Here is a 20,346-nt window from a genome sequence, read left to right on the forward strand (position 1 = left end):
TTTGTTTCAAGACATGTACTAATTTGCTCAAGGCAAGTTTTATGACTATATCTTGCTTAAGTTGGGCACATTTGCATTTTCAAAGGATTATTTTCAATTAATTGTACAGCAGAAATTATGAAATTATAAAACGTCAGGGAAATGTTAATTATAAAAAAAACATTTTATGGATATCCCGCTTTTTCATTTCTATCTATCTATCTGTCTGTCTGTCTGTTTGCCTGCCTGTCTATCCATCCATCCATCTATTTATCTATTTACTATTCTACTGATAGATGTCTTGTAGTGTAAAATATTATGGCCGTTTCCTTAAAATAATATCACCAAAAAGTGTCATGTATATTGGGATCACAATTTAATTTTTTTTTTTTTTTAAATAGGAGTCCTTTCCCTAACTTGCAGAAATTTCCCATGTTAATCGGGATTCTAATAAACTTCATTTTTATTACTTGTGCATAACAACAGTGGTTATATCAAAGCACAATAATGAACTGACAGAAAATACAATAATTTCTTTCAATTATGTTCTGTTTCATGAACAGTGACGGTTTGATTTTGAAGCTTTGACATCATCTTGGAGTTCGGTATAATTTATCAGTTTTAGGAAAAAGATTGACACCCAGTTTGATTCGCCTGATATAAGTCATACAAATTGAATTAAATGGATTAAATATAATAAATGTTCATGACATATTTGCTTAAAGAGATTCACGAATAAATATGGCTATGAAACCCTTATATATCAAGACAAAAGCCTGTGAGTAAAAATTGGAAAATGTTAATATTTTCAGCCTTTGTTTGTTTTTATGGATTTTACGGCGCTTGCAACATATTAAGGTCATTTCAGCGCCAGTAAAAAGTAAGAAAATGGGACAGTAAAAAGTTTTAGAATTAGAAGTAAAGCACCCAAGAAAAGGTAGGACAAAGGGGAATTTGTTCAAATAGAAAACAGATGTAGATTCCAAGAGCACACTATCAAAGTACGTAGTTTGAGATCACCTAAAAGTCTCATCCAGACAAGCACAGGTTCCAACTCAGAGGGATACACTCAAATGTTTACAAATCATATATAGTATATAAACAAAACAATACAGTACATAACAGAGAGATGATTTACAAGACAAAAATATAATCTCCCAAAACTCCGACTAGACATTTGACTGTGTCCCTCCCAGCTAGGATATTCGGCCAGGGCCTGGACAAAACCAAGTAATCTCATTCCAAGACAAATACAGAGAGCATGATGGAAAACAAATCTATGGGAATAGAAGACACAGAAGGCACCTCCCCACTATGGGAGGTCAGGAACCCCACCCAGTTGCAGCCTTTAAGAAGCGCTATAACTCTAGAGAGTAGCAGTGGATTTGTTCATAAGAAGTGTTTTCTTTTTTTGGTTATAAATAAATGAAAACATAAATCCATAAAAGGTCACTTCGAGCCTATATCTGACTAAAAATGATTGCAACAAGTTGTACACCAATACTTGTATAACAAGTGTTTCTTGATTTGAAAAATAATTCTCTTCAATCTTAATTTAAAGGGAGAAGGAATGTACAGTTTACTGGCCCATCCTCGGTAAGCATTAATTACAAGCACGTTGAGAAAATAGCTGCTAAAATCTGTGGTTCCTTATAAATAAAAAAAATTAAATATTCATAAAACATTTTCAGAAATAAATTTAGCTATAAAACTAGTTGGAATAATTTTTTATTTTTGGCATTGAAACCAATGCTTGATATTCAAATTTGGAGAATCTTGATTTTTGAAAAGTTGCATTCAATGACCCTTCGGCAACCATAACTCTTGGTGGAAACATTATTTCTTGTCATAAAAAAAGAATTTTATAGTTAAAAAGTTTAGACCTTAGTCCGATATGAAGGAAAAAAAAAAGTTCCCTAAGGAAGTGGGGTGGGAAGTGAGAGAGACGGAGGGGGAGAGAGTTTTTGTCCATTGGCCCACTATCTATATTTTAAAATGCACTATTGTAAATAAAAATCTAACAAACAGAACAGTCATCTTCATATCAGTCCATACACATTTAACACAATAAAGGTCATTATTCTTCCAGGAAAACGATAATATCCATTCCCATTCACATCCGATTTTGAAATAGCAAAATTTATTTCTTTAAAAAATTCACATCAGTTCACAAAGTATTTATGGTAACAGTTCTCAAAATCAAAAAAAAAAAAAAAAAAAAAAAAAAAAGGAAAGTTTATAAAAAAAAGTTTAAAAAGAGGATATTAAGGTCATGATGATATGTCATCTTCATCGTCATCTCCAATTTCTATCAACCCATTATCATGACTGGCTACACTGCCTTGGCCTGAACTTTCATCATCCCCGATTTCAATCATACCATCTTCGTTCAGACCACCCTCTCTTTCACTGACTTTACTGGCTGATCTTGAACCCTTGCTCTTGCCTTGCTGACGTTGTTTCAAAACTTCTTTGAGAAGGTTTGCAACATCTTTTTTACTGGCTTCGCTGTCTTCCTCTACAAAAACAAAATAGATTTTTGAAAATTGAATTGTATGAGCTATAGAAAAACAAAACCATGAAAATAAATAATTATTATAAATAAAAGGACAATAATAATAATAATGTGTGCCTGCACAAATACAAACAGAATAATAATATCGACAACAACTACAACGACGACGATAATAATAATAATAATAATAATAATAATAATAATAATAATAATAATAATAATAATAATATAATAATAATAAAAATAAAAATAATAAAAATAATAATAATAATTAAAAAAAAAAAAAAAATAATAATAATAATAATAATAATAATAATAATAATAATAATAATAATAATAATAATAATAATAATATAATAATAATAATAATAATAATAATTATTATTATTATTATTATTATTATTATAATAATAATAGTGATAATCATAACATATTGCTAAAGCATGTTAGCCTGTATATAAATGAATAAATAAATTCAGAACAACAAAATAGATATAGCAGAGTATACGACAGTATAAGACATAGCATACATTTGATTGGAGACAGCTCCAGTCAAGGTTTAGGCAAAACTAAGTCATGTTAAACAGAGAGAAGGACAGAAGGCCTCACACTGGTGGAGAGTGGGGGGGGGGGGGGGGGGGGGGGGGGGGCGGGTGATTGAAGACTCGACCAAAAGCCTAACAAAACATCCAGAAAGCAGGAATTGACCTCCCTTGACCTCCCAACAAAAGGATGTAGAAAGAACTGCCCACCCTATCGTGTTACTATCAGCCTCTCCCACACTTGTGATACAGCCTACTCACTGCATTATCAAGCTAGAAGAACCTTTAAAGTAAATAAATTCAGAACAACAAAATAGATATAGCAGAATACATAACCAAACACCCAGACAGCAGAAATTTGACCTCCCTGGCCAACAAAAGGATGCTGAAGAACTGCCCACCCCGTCATGTAACGATCATCTTCTCCCACATACTCGAGATACAAATACTCACCGCATCCAGATCCCGTCAAGTCTTTTTCCAAGGCCAGTTTACTGTTTGCACATTTCAACATGGACTCATCAACTGTGTCTTCACTGATGAGTCTAATCACGGTCACCTCCCTGAAAATCATCATTGACCATTTAAACAATTAATATAAGTAATAGGTAATGTCACAATGCTTTCCTTACATCATTTTAAAAAATCATTATTATTCTTATTCTAATTATTAATATTAATTATTATTATCATTATTACTATTACTATTATTATTATTATTATTATTATTATTATTATTATTATTATTATTATTATTATTATTATTATTATCATTATTAACTGTACTAACTATTAACTGTTTATTATTTAAAAGAAATTGCGACAAGTGATCCTAAAACATAGTTAATTCACACATACACAAACACAAACACATCTTTATCCTGTAAACCAGAGGCAATGTAATTTCTTGCTAAATTGGAATATTTCTAAATATCACATAAGACCAGAGATAAAACTGCGCCGCTTTGCAAAACTTTAAACATTAGCAATCGATATCAATTTTAACTAAATAAGGTATGTAAAGGAGTTATTCATTTACCAACTCGAACAATCATTATAAACCACATCATAAATTAAACTACTTTTAAAGTAGTACCATGGGTGCCAGCAGGAAGAAGTGCTGAAACTAAAATCTAGACACTTTGCCAAACCTGAAAATGTTCCTACTGAAAATGCGGCCTAAACTGTACTCTTATTTCATCACCGTTTTTATACCATTATTAAATGATTACACAGCAAACATATTGACACAATGAGGAAATTAATTTGATTTTAAAACCAACTTATAATACATACTGAAACCGGAGGTATTTGACTTCGAGATATCGCGAAACTGGAATTCCGCCATGAACCAGATAACTGGCACCCATGAGTAGTACTATGTAATTCAATTTAGAAAAATATTTTGTATTTATTCATTTAATAAATTTTCCTCCAAATTAACCGTTCAAAAAAAAAAAATTTAAGATCTCAATGGAAAAAAGAAAATCAAAATTTCTATAAAATATATTTATTTATACGATAAGAAGAAGCACAAAGCTGAATATTCCTACTATACCTTTTTTGCCCTAGTCTGTGACATCTGTCTTCAGCTTGTTTGTCATTGTAAGGATTAAAGTCAATATCATGAAGGATGATTGTGTTTGCCGTCACCAGATTGATCCCCAGACCTCCAGCTCGTGTGGACAGTAAAAAGATGAAGATGTCTGGTTCATTGTTGAAACGGTCTATCAATTGTAGTCTGCACAGAAATATCAAGAGATTTGGTAATTGTTAAAACAAGAACTGATAGGTTGGTTTAGCAAATATCGGGAAAAAAAGTTTTTTAAATTATTGTTTTTAAATAAAAAATATAGAACATTTCTTTAAATTTTAAATCCTCTCCTTGAAGCTGTTAACCCCCCCCCCCCCCCCCCCCCACCAACAACGTGCGATTTCTGTGAAACACTTGATTAATTCTTAACCGTTTATTTTGTCAGATGATGAAATTTGTACTTTAATGTTTTATATATATCAAAGGCATTGCAATATTATTAATCGTGATTGTCTACCACATTTAAACTTAGATTCCAAGATAATGTCTACAAACATAATAAGAAGACAAAATATTGATTTTAAAGCTATTAATGTTAAAGCGTTTCTCATCTTAATAAAAACAGAATTCCTTCCTAATGACAGCAATCTTTTTCAACTATCAGGCACTAAAATGACTTAAAAGTTTAGCGAGCACTATCAAATCCATAAAAACAGAAAATATATTTACCTATCAGGGACAGGTGTCTGCCCGTCAAGTCGTATAAATTTGTGCTGCCTTTTTTCCAGGTAATGTTCTGCGACGTCAAGCATCATGGTGAACTGACTAAATAACAGGACTCTATCACCCTTTATAGAGAGAAGAAATATTTTTATTATTTCTATCATCATCATCACCATTATTATTATTATTATTATTATTATTGTTATTATTGTTGACATTGTTATCATTATTATAATTAATAACTATCATTATTATTATTATTAGTTTTAATGTTATCATTATTACCACAATTACTATACTAATTATCAATATTATTATCATTAATTTAAAACCTTCAGTCTTTGCACACTATTCTCTTCCACTCACTCTCTCTTTCATATCAGGCAACAGCTCATCAAGTTTCTGAAACTTTCCAGAATCAAGGATGACGGATGGATCCAGCTCGAATTTGCCCAGGTATTTCTGTAAGAGTGAAAAACATATAAAAATAAAACAAATGATATTAAGTTCAATGAAGTCTTCCATGTATTCTAAATAATATCAAAGAATCAAAGAAAACCACATATTCTAAAATGTTCGATGCATATAGTTTTAACAACAAATCAAAGATCTGAAAAGTAAGGTGTGGTACTTTTCAGATTCTTATCTCTCATTTTCATCAGTACCTGCTTCAAAAATTACCCTTTCTATAGTCTTTTTCACCAGCAAGATATCCAACTATTTCTTTCATTAATTAGGGTTTAGATTTTTTTTTTAAATAAAAAAAATGATGAGCTCAGGAAGCATTAGAAAGCTATTAATGAATAACATCACTCCTTGCCATGGATGAAGTAAACTTGGATAAATATTCACCTCGTATACGTCAGCAATAAACCACGTCATAAAGCCATATTATATTTCAGGTCAGAAGAAAAAAGCATTTTCCATAACAAACAGTAAATGCCTGCAATGCTATTTGATTATTTCATCACAACTAAAAATAAGGATGATCGAGGAAAAGATGTAAATCTGATGTTAAAAGCACCAAAGAAAAAGCAAAACAAAGGGGACTGATTCAAATAGGGAACCGAAATTTCTAAGATGTACCTGTTTTGACAAGCACAAGCAAGGAATCCCACTATAAAGGATATGCTAAAATGTTTACAAATTAAAGCAATCTCAATCCAGAACAAAGACAGAAAGTAACATAGAAAGGGAAAATAAATATGGGGGATAGAAAACACAGCAAGAATCCTTTTTGCACACCCTGAAATTATAATTTGTTCTAAACAAGTTATAGGATATCATTAAAAAAAAAAGAATGCATTAAATACCTTATGTTGTTTACATAAACCGATAAGCTCAAAATCATTCATGTACGACATGTCTTCTTGGATCAATTTTGGTAAAGCACCCCTCTCTCTGTGAGATGGCTCCTATAGAAAGATGAAAAATATAAATTGGATAACATATAAATTCAAAACCAAACTCTTCACAACTATCACTTCTCTGTATAAAATTTAACAAAAATTGGAATAATAAATTTTTTTTTTTTAAACAAAAAAACATCAACCCGGCTCAATTAATTATAGAAAAGTACACAGGAATACAAATAGAAAGTGCAAAAAATTACCCGGGCTATCTTTTTGGCCATCTGTTCCAGCTTGTCATCAGTGTATAAATTCCTTACTAGCAGTGGATGATTGGCTGCCTTCCTAAACTGCATGAACACACCTACACCACTGCCAGTCGATGCGTCTTCTTTTGATTTCTCTACTTCTTGGGCATAATGCGAAACCAAACCATCATACAGCCTCTTTTGAGATTCAGTCAATGGACATCTGAATATTTTCTCCATTTTCTGTGGAAGTTGACTCAAAACCTGAAAAATAAAACAATTTCATGAAAAATATGTCAATTTCTCTGTTTGGTATCTATTCATCATATTAAAATGTGATCAATACTAAGCTTTTCTTTCTTTCTTTTTTTTTAAAAAATGGAAAAGAAAGAGTTAGCAAGAGTGAAATATAGACGAATAGTCAAAATGAAAGAAAATTGAAAATAATAATAATAATAATAATAATAATAATAATAATAATAATAATAATAATAATAATAATAATAATAATAATAATAATAATAATAATAATAATAATAATAATACTAATAATTTTAAAAACAAATCATTTAAATATAAACTTATTAGAAACTTACATCTTTCTTCAGCCTGCGTAAAACAAAAGGTTTCATGATTCTCTTGGCTTGAGCAATTCTTTCAGATTCAAAAAGACTTTTCTGTTTATCTTCAGATCTCTGATCAAAATAACATAAAAAATATTGAAAGTTAGGAACAAATGATTTTGATTAAAATAGTTCTATAAAGTGAAAATACCACCATTGTGGAAGAGTGAGCAATGTTCATTTACATTATAAAAACCCAGTTTTTTAGGGGAAGGCTTTTTCACTCCTGACCTTGAGCAAAAAAAAAAAAAATATATTTTGAGAATGTGCGGCAAAAATAGATTATGAAAATTACAACATATTTTAGCACTTACTGAAATCATAGTGAACATTTTTTTCAAAGGTTCTGTCTTGCCCTGGAATATTTCAGGCATGACAAAACACAAAAGGGACATCAACTCCAATAAGTTGTTTTGTAAAGGTGTTCCTGTCAATAAAAGTCGTCGCTCAGCCTGGTGCACAGAAAATAAAAATAAACACGCTAAATATTTTTCTCCTTTTTTTTTTTTAGTGAAATGCAATCAAGTAAAACAAATGGACAAATTAACAAATATATATGAAAATCGAGAGATTGAAAAATGAATCAGTTAATAAAAAAGAAAATAAGTGTTAATCTTAAAATTATAAAAATCTGTTGTTTTTTAAAAATAGAAATTGAGGATGAATGCTAGAGTTGCCAGGTATAACAACTTAGACAATGCAAAAAATTGGAGAATTACCAAAACAAAATAAGAATAATGTTCATTTCCTACTTACAACAATCTTCATCAAGTTCTGGAATCTTAGAGATGACATATTCTTCAACATGTGGCCCTCGTCGAATATAGCATAATGAAATTCAAATTTCTTGAATAAGACTCTGTCCTCTACACCGCCTGTAGCCATATTATATCTTTAAAAAATACAAATAACATGATATTCATGATTAATAAAAATACTAAAAGTTAAGATTTACAAGGATGTCCTTTGCTAAAAACATTTTTAAAACCCTGAAAAAATTTTCTTGTAAGAGATATATGAAAATATTTTGAACAACGCTTCTTTTACACAAATGGTATCACCCTTAAAGCCAGGATTCAGGATTTAGCTGGCAAAAGGATATCTCTGGATTTATAATTAAAATTAAATTACTTATTTTAAAATATTACACGTTTGAAAAAAAAACCCAAGCATTTCCTAATCAGACACGAACTTTTACCATTCATGATAATAAAGTTGACCGCGGTTATGTGATAAATAATAACCACACCTTTCAGACAACATGTCTAACTCTACAAGCAAATTGCTTTGAGTATGTTCAGTGGATATTGCAAATTAACAGCTTATTATTATTGATGATGATGATGATGATAGTGAGTAATTAACAGTAGCTAATCTTTACAGATCGATAAAATGAGTTTTTATATATAGGATATAAAATCATCCATGTATCTTTATTGTCTGAGTAAAAAATTCTAAACCTGTATGTTACAAAAATGAAAGGCCACTCATATCTTTTTGCATTTTTGGGGCTGATATGATTGTGTTATTATGCTAAGACTGAAACAGCGTATAAGGTGACAAAAAATTTGGAATGAACTGCTGGGCACAATCTCACATGAGGCGGCACCAAACGGTCATTTTCGTAACATTCAACACAAAATAAACGGCATCAATATTAAACTTTTTTTTTAAACTATAAAAAGATGTTTTCATCAGGTTCTCTGAGTTGAATAATGAAAAATAATCCAACAACTGATGACAGTCTTGCATCAAAAGAATAGAAAGAAATAGCTTCTCAAAGGGTCAAGGTTCCAGCACTAAAAAAAACTGTTTCCACTTTAATTTTGGTGGCAGATCCTCGGTTTTTGAAATATGTTTCATTATCATTTCATGAAGGAGCAGTGCAGCTAAGCAGTTCAGTCTTTGCTTCGTACCCGAAAGGTACTGAGTTCGATCACCCGCCACTGTGCAACTTATATGTGTACAATTTTAAGTTTAAGTTTCAATGAAATAATCTATTCTTTAGTTAATGAAGCACCAAATTAAATAAACTGAGCATGTTCCAATTTTCCATGTTAGAGGCGAATATATATTTTTAAAATGTCATGATAATCTAAAAAGCATACGCTTTCATTCATAATAAAATAAAGACTTACGTAGTAAGTAATACATTAAAATCCTCTTCATCAATAAAGATGGAATGCCGAACAGCTCTCCTTTCTTCCTGTGACCCATAATACACTATAACTTTTAATTCTGGGCACCACAACTGAAGTTCTCTAAGCCAGTTTTCTAAAAAGAGAAAAAAAATAAAAAGTCACAAAAGTTCATCCTTGAATGAACCAACATTTCTTTACTTTACTGTCTTTCTTTTTTCTTACCAAAATATTAGCACCAAACCACCATGTATCAGGGGTGAGAATGACTGGTCACTAAAAAGGAGGAAATTTTTCAGCGCTTAGATCAAGAACCATCCATGCAAAAATAACCTATAAATTTAAATTTCATTAAAAGTTATTGTGATGCAATCCAAATTGTGTCTCCCAGCAATTTCTGACATCACTCGGAGGAATTTCAAAAAGTGAAAGTGTAATTATAACATGGTGGTTGTAGTAATGGTAGTAGTAAGGATGATGATGTGATGATGGTTGTAGTAGTAGTGGTAGTCGCCACATACATCTCCCGTATTCACAGATTCACTAATGCCCACATCCCATTGTTTCAAGTTGACCAGAGATGCCAACTTAAAATTTGGCTCACGTAAATTTCAGAAACAATTCCGAACAATTCCAATGCTTAAACAGGAATTTCTGCAAACAAAATATAATCTATTGAGATCTATAATCATCCTAATACCCGTTGTTTCAAATCAAGTAAAGTTCCAAAACCAATTTATGACGTATAAAATATTAAAATGAATGGTAGGTGTGGTGGTAATAACGATATGATGGTGGCTGTTGTAGTGGTGGCATGTAATAATAATGTATGTGGTTGTGGAAGTGGTGGTGGTGATATTGTTGTGTTGGAGGAGGTTGCAGTAGTGGTGGTAATATGTGGTATAGTGATTGTTGTTTTAATGGTGATAGTGTTGTGATGATGTCGCAGTGGTGGTGGCAATGATGATGATGATGTGGTGGAGGTGGTTGTAGTAATGGTGGTGCTTCATGAAATGATGGTGTGGCGATGGTGGTGGTTGTAGTAGTAGTGGCAGTGATGATTATGATGATGATGATGATGATGATGGTGATGATAGTGGTGGTGGTGATAAGGTGTGTACTTAAACGTGAAAAGAGAGAATGATGGCTGATGTGAAAAGGATATGATCCACTTTATATATTTAGGTTTGTCTGACAAAAGGAAAGATAGTGTATGTTTGTGTGTGTGTGTGTGTTTTGTTTGTTTGTTTTTAAGGGTTTTACAGCGCTTGCAACACATCAAGGTCATATCAGCGCTAGTAAAAAGGAAGAGAATGGGCTAGTAAAAAGTTCTAGAATTACAATTAAAGCACCCAAGAAAAAGTAAGACACAGGGGAACAGAACAAAAAGGGATCAGATGTAGATTCCAAGAGCATACCACCAATGTACTTAGTTTGAGATCACCTATAAGTCTCATCCGGGCACAAAGAGGAATACACTCAAATGCTTAAATCATACATTCAAAATAACAAATATAATAATACATAACAGAGAGGTGATTTACAAGGAAAAAATATCATCTCCCAAAACAAGAACTGTCCATTTGACTGTTTCCCTTCCACTTAGGACTCTGGCCAGGGCCAGGACAAAACCAAGTAATCTCATCCCAAGACAAAGACAGAAAGCATGTTGGAAAACAGATATAAGGGGATAGAAGACATAGTATGTATGAGAGAGAGAGAGAGAGAGAGAGAGAGAGAGAGAGAGAGAGAGAGAGAGAGAGAGAGAGAGAGAGAGAGAGAGAGAGAGACTGCTCAAAGTGAATATAGTGATAGGTACAGAGAGATTAAAGTAAAAAACTAACCGAGATTAAAGCACTGAGTGAACTTTATTGTTAGGTGTGTATGTGCTGTATTTGTTAATCGTAAATATTAAGTTAACGTATGTTTCACGTTGACAATTGCCAGGAAATTATCATTTTAATTGAATCCTCTGTGTGTGTGTGTGTGTGTGTGTGTGTGTGTGTGTGTGTGTTTGTATCATTGTTAAGTACATGGCGATGAAAAGTGAAAACTTTTCGAGGCTAAAAAACTGGGTGCACTTTACTGACTTTACTGATTTGTGTATGTGTGTGTGTGTGTGTGTGTGTTTGTGTATCATTGTTAAGTACATGACGATGAAAAGTGAAAACTTATCGAGGCTAAAGAACAGTGCACTTCACTGATTTGTGTGAGAGAGAGAGAGAGAGAGAGAGAGAGAGAGAGAGAGAGAGAGAGAGAGAGAGAGAGAGAGAGAGAGAGAGAGAGAGAGAGAGAGAGAGAGAGAGAGAGAGAGAGAGAGAGAGAGAGAGAGAGAGAGAGAGAGAGAGAGGAGAGAGAGAGAGAGACGAGAGAGAGAGAGAGAGAGAGATCTCAAAGTGAATGTAGTGATGAGTACAGAAAAATGAAAGTGAAAAATTAACGAGACTTAAGAACTGAGGGAACTTTATTGATTTTTATGTGCACGTGTATATATTTGTAGGTCATTTCAGCGGCACTTAAAATATATATGGGGCTGTAAAAAAATATAGATTTTAGTAAGATCAAAAGCACCGGATAAAAAGTGACTGGTTCAAATAGGGCTCACAAACGGACGCCAAGATCAAACTATTTAGTTAGTTTGAGGTCACCTAAAAGTTTCACCAAGACACAAGCACAGAATCATTATGAGAGAAATACAAAATTTAGAACAACAAATCTAACGTCACACAAAAGAGAGATGATATACGAGGACAAACATATCATCTCCCCAAAACGACTATACATTTAATTGTTTCCCTCCGTGCCAATGAATCCGGCCAGGAAAAGGATCAAGCCAAGACAAAGGCAGAAAGCAACTCTGATCCATGCAAGTCAAAAGATCCCACCAGGAAGATGATGTGATAGTGGTGCTTGCACTAGAGGTGGTACTGATTACAATGAGGGCAGTGATGATGTGGTTGTGGAGATGGTGTTACTGATGATGATGTGATAGTTGCTGTCGTAGTGGTGGTAGTTGTGGTAGAGATGGTGATGATGTCATGATGGTTCAGGGGTGAGGATGACTGGTCACAAAATTGGAGTTCAAGACCTATCTATGCGACGATAACGTATAAATTAGAATTTCATATAAAATTTACTGAGATGCAATCAAAAATGTGTCTCGCAATAATTTCTGACACCACTTGGAGGAATTTCAAAAGTTAAGAGTGTAATTACAACATATTGTAGTAGTAGTAAGAAAAGATGGCGGTAGGGATGATGATGTGATGGTTGTTGTAGTAGGGTCGTGATAGGGATGATGATATGTTGGTTGTAGCTGTAGAGGTGTTGGGAAGGATGGTGTGGTGGTGGTTGTAATAGTTGTGTTAGAGATGATGTGGGGTGGTTGTAGTAGTGATAGTTGGGATGATGTGGTGGTGGAGGATGTATTTGTATTGGTAGTAGGAATGATGTGATGGTAGTTGTAGTAGTAGTGGTGGTGGTGGTAGGGATGATGATGTGTTGGTGGTTGTAGGTAGTAGTAGTGGTGGTGGGGATGATGATGTGGTGGTGGTGGTGGTGGTGGTGGTAGGGATGACGATGTGGTGGTGGTTGTAGTAGTAATGGTGATAGCAATGATGATGTGATGGTTGTTGTATTACAGGTGGTGGTTGTAAAAGTAGTGGTGATAGGGATGTTGATGTAGTGGTTGTGGTGAGCCTTTTAAATAAGCGGAATAGTGATGGTGATGGGTGGAGATAAACCACCATTTAGGCGGAAATCCGCCTTTAGGCGGAAGATTCTCAGCCCTGATGTATGAATATGATACAAACTTCTTTATTTTAAATTGTTTAATTACTTAAATTAAGAATGTTATTCGAACAGTTAGCCAAGAAATGAATGCTGTGTTTTTAGGGGATCTAAGACTTACCAATGGTTGATGATGGAACTATGATGACGTGTGGACCTCCCTCTCCTTCTTCAAGTAAATGGGCCAAGAATGATATGGCCTGAATTGTTTTTCCTAATCCCTGTAGGAAATAAAATGGGATTGCCATTGTTACTCAAATGAGGTTAACTTTGTAAAGTCACGGAAAATTACTTAGTATTTTATTTTTGTATCTTTTTTCCCATGTATGATTGAAGAAAAAAAACATTCTACCCTTTCCTCTGTAGTCTTAACAAAAAGGTTGGTAATTCTCTAGCTGATTGGTTCTTTCTGAATGTTTTTTTTTAAAAATAAATAAAGGAATCTCTTGTTTAATCACAATTTTTGTCTTCTTGTTTGGCCAAAAAGTAACCAACCATTTCATCTGCCAAGATTCCATTCAACTCTTGTTCATGCATAAGACGAAGCCAACTGAGTCCTATTAGCTGGTATGGTTTGAGTGAATATCTGTGAAAGCAAAGTTTATTCAATCAAAAATATTTGAAAAATGTCACAATACTTAAGATATTATATAAATCAAACAGAGAGAGAGAGAGAGAGAGAGAGAGAGAGAGAGAGAGAGAGAGAGAGAGAGAGAGATAGGGGGGGGGGGAGAGAGAGACAGACAAAGAGAGAGAGAGAGAGAGAGAGAGACAGAGAGAGTCACTTGGCATATTCACTTTTAAAATAATCCAAAATTGTGAGAAAGAATGGTTGCAAAGAATTCTGAATTTTACCAGTATATCCATAAAGCAGGATAATTTCTTATTTTACTAAAATGGCATTGATGATGATGATGATGATGATAACAACAACAATAACAATAATAATAATAACAATAATAATAATAAATAATAATAATAATAATAATAATAATAATAATAATAATAATAATAATAATAATAATAATAATAATAATAATAATAATAATAATAATAACAATACAAGGTATTTATGAAATGTTTTTAAACTAATGAAAACAAGCTCTCGGCGTGAAGTAAATGATTGTAAACAATAAACCAAGTCATGAAAACATAGTCAAACAAAAACGGTATCAAAATAAATCGGCTAACAAACTTACTCCTTGTTCAACATCTCAGGTTGCCTCATAATTCTGGCATTATCATCTAAATCCTCACTGTGTTGGCTTTCATCTGTAAAAGAAGAGTAAAATATAAAATTTTTTAACAATCTGTGGAATATCTTTTCTTCCATTCAATCTCAGTAAAATTCGTTGTCAGGAAGATCAATAACGATCAAAGCTGGATGGATTGCTGTAATTCTAACATGTAGTTGTTGTCCTTCAGAGCCATTAGACCCTAGAGACGCAGTTTACCCCCGTTTCCATAGCGTGAAATGGACAATACTCTTAGGATTGGACACTAGTCTATCACAAAGTGCTTTCAGCCAGGTCTGACTAACAGCTACTCAATCACTGTTGGCCAGACAAGGGGGTCAGAAAAAATTCCTGACTTCACTCAGGATCGATCTTGGTCCCTTTGCATGTGAAGCAAGTGCTCTATCAACCGAGATATCAGGACCCTCCATTTTAACTTTCGTAAGGTAGCTCTATACTTATATTTCTTTGTAAGTTGCAGCAATCATGGTGACCACACTTCATAGACTCTTGTTATAGCTGCCAACTCAGGCTGCCAGTAAAACAGGATTAGACTTTTCATTAAAATGACAGTTTGGTTGATGATTAGAACAAATTCCTTTAAGTTGAAACTGAAAAATATAATACTATTTTAGAAGATCCAAATTGATAAATATATATCTTTAACATTCCACCATTTTTCCATAGGAGGTGTTCTTAAATTTTGATGGACTCGAAATGACTAATGAAGATAACTAGTTTGTAGACTTACTTGTTAGAGTCGCAACAACCTTTTCCATTTGCTGTGACATACTTTCACAACGTACCATCAATCGGCGAATAATATTTCGCACACGCATAATTTCCTTACAGCCAGAAATAAGGGCTGTAGATAGTGGCCTTGTGTTATCAAACTTGACATACTGCAAGAAAGTAATGTGGTGAAATACATTAAAGACTCTCACATGCCCTACAAAAATTGTCAAATCCATAAAATTATCATTTGATAATTTTATACAAAATCGGGATGACATAACAAATATAAGCCATTTATTATACGATCACATTTCCATAGGTGTGTATTACTTTGAAGAATTTAAAGTCAGCATTCCCCCAACTCTCACTCGTATTATTATGCACTGAGCAGACTATGCTTCCAACTATTACTATATACTATTACTAACTTACTTGATTATCTGTTTATCCGCGGATAATTTTGATGATTATTCGTTCATTCATGGGTTAGTAACTTTACGGATAAGATCCAAGAGCTCATGATGCATATTTGTGATTAAAGAAACATTAATAACCTGCAAAATTTTTTTAAATCTTAGAGAAAGAAGAAATATCTCAGAAAAAAACAAAAACATATTTACCAGATCCTCCCAAGAATCAAAAGGTCTTAAAGTGACAATAAGCTCAGCTTTCTTTTTTGAACAACCTGGCATTGCAGTGAGTTCTTCAACCGTAGCCTCTTCAAAGAACTGAAGGAAGTTGTCAATCTCTGATTTGGTTTTGTGATCTAAGTCCTGAAGAAGAAAAAAAAATAGAGAGAGAGACTAAAATATTTTGTTTATAAGACATTCTTTTTAAATCAGTACAATTTAATTGTAACAATAGATACATATAAATTTGCAGACTTAAAAAAAAAATAAATAAATAAATAAATCTATATATCACAATATCCACTAACATGCTCAAAGCGTTTTACAAGGGGTCTCTAGCCAACAGTTAACGGTCAGGTACTCATTTTACGCCAGTGAGAGAATGTGAGTAAAGAGCCTTCTCCAAGGACTCAACTCTTTGCCGCTCAGAGCAGGACTCGAACCCAGGACCCTCTGATTCTAAGGTGAGTGCCACACCACAAGACTACATAGCCCCATTTATATTGTGACGGGTAAATCAGTTTAATTGACTTTATTCTCTAAAATTTCTTATCAAATTGAAATTGAATAAATTTAAATCAGCTCCATTCAGTCATGAGGCCCTGAGATTCAGTATTTGTTGTGACGGGTAAATCAGTTTAATTGACTTTATTCTCTAAAATTTCTTATCAAATTGAAATTGAATAAATTTAGATCAGCTCCATTCAGTCATGAGGCCCTGAGATTCAGTATTTGTTGTGACGGGTAAATCAGTTTAATTGATTTTATTCTCTCAAATTTCTTATCAAATTGAAATTGAATAAATTTAGATCAGCTCCATTCAGTCATGAGGCCCTGATATTCAGTAACTAGTTTCTATTACATTAGACTTGGCAATAATAATTTGTCATCACCCTTTGGGTAGGATCTTTCCACCATGTCTAATATTTGTTACAGTGAATGACATAATCAGTCGGTTGGTGAAAAGGTTTGAACTGTTATATTGCCAAGTTTATTTAGAAGGTCAATTTTTATCAAAAATGAGTTCTTGTCATAAATGATTAAATCTTCACTTTTTGTAAATCTTCGGGAAATATCAAAGCTTAATTTCAATTCTAAATATTTTTTACAGCTAGTCAAGTTAAAAAAGTATGAAATTTGAGAAAAGTTGCTGGATACATTTCCTATACATCTGACCATGACTTCATGAAAAATCACCCGATTTACTTCAAATAAAGTTAAAATGCTCTGGGGAGCATATATTTCCAGAAAATGCAAATCCAAATTTTCACCTTCCGACTGATTATGTCATGCACTGACATATTTAACCAAGCCAGATAGTCAAATGAACAATTAAATAACTTACTCAGCACAGGATCTGTTTGCAAGAGAGTTAATAACTCTATTAATTCGAACAACATGGCCTATATTGAATATGCTTGGTCATAAACATGATGGGGGATAATCCTTGTGCATTATAAAGACAACAACAACCAACAAAAAAAAAGCAAAAAAAAAAAGCCATATTTCAGATTTCTTACCTCACTATCATCGCTATCGGCACTGTCGTCTTCACCATACTCTTCATCTTCATCCTCACTTACGTCGTCATTTCTGTGTTTTGCTAAATTTGAAAAAGGCCAATTATATAATATAATATAATATAATATAATATAATATAATATGATATAATATAATATAATATAATATAATATAATATAATATAATATAATATAATATAATATATATAATATAATATTCAAATTTAAATAAAACAATGTTGAAATAAATCCTATTTTCTTAATTTCACAAATTGTTAAGAGTTTGGACAAAGAGTCTACCAATGATGTAAAGCTATTATTATTATTATTAGTATTATTATCATCATTATTATTAGTGGAGAACCTGCAATATTTGCAGAGAAATAAAGAATATTATGAAAAGGCACTCATTTATTTTAATTATTGCACTACTGTTTTTTTTCTTCAAGAATAGATTATTATTATTATTATTATTATTAATATTATTATTATTATTATTATTATTATTATTATCATTATCATTATCATTATCAATATTATCATGATCTATTATCATTTTGTGATAATAATGGGCTCTCAAACAATCTTGTATTCAGCCACTTGACACTATTATATAAGAGCTTTGTACTAATTCCTAATCCTTACCACTGTCATTTGCTTTAGCTTTCTGTTCCTTGACTGCCTTTGTTAATTTGGATTGGGGAACTTTGGTGGATGAAGCAAGTGACTCGGCTAGCTTGGCATCTCCGCTTCCCTCACTAGCTAGAGCAACAGAACTCCTCTCAGTACAACCATCATTTTCCTTCAAAATGCTTTTGATGTGCTGATAAAAGCAAAATATTCAAATTAAAAAAAACAAGCATGTGTAATAAATATGGTGATATTCAAAAATAAAAATGAGCCACTAAAAGCAAATCAAGCTCCTGAACAAAGACGAATGCCTGAATAGTGAGTGTGGCTATGCGGTCTAGTGGTATGGCACTCGCCTTTGGATCAGAAGGTTCTAGGTAGAGTCCTGTTCTGAGCGGCAAAAAAAGTTCTTTACTCACATTCTTACACCGTACTCACTTGAAATGAGTACCAAGCCGTTAGCATTGTCTCTTCCTACATGTTAAGTGCTACTGTTGGCTAGGGACCCCTTGTAAAGCACTTTGAGAACATTTAGGGGATATTGCTCTTATAAAAGTTCAAGTCTTTATACAACTATTCCAGTAGAACTGGAATCTTAAAATAATATCAAGACGAGATTATATATAATATATATATAATATAATATATATAATAAATAAATAATATATATATATATATTATATATATATATAAAGGATTTGATAATACAAATCCTTATTACCTTATGTAGGAAATATTGAGCAAGTGCTTTTCTCTGAGGCGGTCCTGATAGCTCAGTTGATAGAGCACTCGTGTCGCATGCAAAGGGACTGAAATCATTCCCGGATGCAGTTGAGAATTTTTTCTGACCCCCCTGTCCACCCAGCAGTAAATGGGTAGCTGGCTGTTAGATCTGGCAGAAAGTACTATGTGATAGACTAGACTGTGGCAGACTGTGGATTGTGCGCATGAGTTGGTGTGTTTTGTGATTTTCATTCACTCATATAAACCACCAAGCCTTAAGAAATTTTTATGTCTAAGTTGTCCTTATCATAGTATTCACCGTGTTATGATGAACATTAAAAATGAACATGGACCCAAAGACGAACCAAGGAATTCAAAAGGGTTATCCATTTGTATTTTGGACAACAACATTTGCCATATTACCTCCCAGTCTTAACAGCAACTAAACTAACATAGCCAAGCATGTTTAAAAATCTTTATAAAAAAATATTAAGCTTTCTTTTGAAACTAAAAAAATACAACGAAGCGTTATAATTTGAATATATTCACCTCCTCCGACTTCTGTGGAAAACATTCCTTTAAAAATTTGACTGATTCCAGATTGACATTTGAAGAAGATGAAAAAGAGAATCCGTCCTCTTTAGTCGGGGATGGAGTTTGTGGCATCATTCTGATCCTCTTTCTGCTGCCCGTAATTTCTGGTAATTCATCGGATGGATCTGATGGTAATGGTCTTTTCCATCCTAAAAATAGAAAAAGTTGATAATGTCGGACCGTAAAGGAAATTGAAAATTATAGTTTCAGGAGAGGGGGGGGGGGGGTGTAATAGAAGGTCATCTATGGAGTAATCTAAGGGTATATCATGCAGAATAGTTGAGAAATTTGAGTAGTAGTTATACACTCAGAAAATTATTCACCTTTTAAAACATCTAAACTTAATCGGTAAAGTGGCCGAGTGGTTAAGGCATTGCACTGTGACCTGGAAGGTCCCACATTTGAGCCCTGCTTCAGGCACTTTTGTTTTTTTCCTTAGACGAGATTATTAACACCCAATTTGCTCAATTGGAAAACATAGGTGATTCCTGTTGACATTAGACTTCTTTGATGAATTATCTATATTCCTTCGTGGAATGCCTAGGCAACGAGAAACTTAATCTCTGAGAGCCTGATCCATATGTCCATACGAAATTTTAATGTGTATGAATTTCGTTTTAGCTGTAAACTCCACTATAATACAAGAATTTTCACATTTATAAACCCCAATTAATTGTCTTTTAAAATTTATAATCTTTACCTTCATGGCCCTCAATATGAAAAGGTATTTAAAATAGAGCTCTTTCTTATTCTTGGGGAAAAAATCCCTGCTGTTTTCAGTTTCCAAGAAAAATGGCGGGAAAGTCTCTTTTTTATTATACATACCAAGAAAATCTTATA

At 32.8% G+C, this 20,346-nt stretch overlaps 1 protein-coding gene across 1 annotated transcript in view; it reads right to left on the reverse strand.

Moving 5' to 3' along the window:
- Positions 1–359: 359 nt before the first annotated feature.
- Positions 360–20,346, reverse strand: part of LOC144967966 (SWI/SNF-related matrix-associated actin-dependent regulator of chromatin subfamily A containing DEAD/H box 1A-like) — a 29,327-nt gene continuing 9,340 nt past the window's right edge. Inside the window, exons 5-23 of the mRNA XM_078905790.1 lie at positions 19,462–19,655; positions 18,205–18,382; positions 17,560–17,642; positions 16,031–16,183; positions 15,427–15,577; positions 14,640–14,712; positions 13,936–14,026; positions 13,562–13,661; positions 9,652–9,787; positions 8,270–8,405; positions 7,828–7,965; positions 7,487–7,585; positions 6,906–7,154; positions 6,607–6,708; positions 5,660–5,755; positions 5,300–5,418; positions 4,595–4,777; positions 3,490–3,599; positions 360–2,497 (exon numbers count right to left, since the gene is read on the reverse strand). Of these exons, the coding sequence (XP_078761916.1) occupies positions 2,250–2,497; positions 3,490–3,599; positions 4,595–4,777; positions 5,300–5,418; positions 5,660–5,755; positions 6,607–6,708; positions 6,906–7,154; positions 7,487–7,585; positions 7,828–7,965; positions 8,270–8,405; positions 9,652–9,787; positions 13,562–13,661; positions 13,936–14,026; positions 14,640–14,712; positions 15,427–15,577; positions 16,031–16,183; positions 17,560–17,642; positions 18,205–18,382; positions 19,462–19,655 (2,639 nt within the window). The 3' untranslated portion in view covers positions 360–2,249. The remainder of the gene's footprint in view (positions 2,498–3,489; positions 3,600–4,594; positions 4,778–5,299; positions 5,419–5,659; positions 5,756–6,606; positions 6,709–6,905; positions 7,155–7,486; positions 7,586–7,827; positions 7,966–8,269; positions 8,406–9,651; positions 9,788–13,561; positions 13,662–13,935; positions 14,027–14,639; positions 14,713–15,426; positions 15,578–16,030; positions 16,184–17,559; positions 17,643–18,204; positions 18,383–19,461; positions 19,656–20,346) is intronic.

This window comes from Berghia stephanieae, chromosome 3 (genome assembly GCF_034508935.2).
Source record: "Berghia stephanieae isolate SIO BIC M18660-M18661 chromosome 3, UCSD_Bste_1.3, whole genome shotgun sequence".
In the NCBI taxonomy this organism is placed as follows: domain Eukaryota; kingdom Metazoa; phylum Mollusca; class Gastropoda; order Nudibranchia; family Aeolidiidae; genus Berghia; species Berghia stephanieae.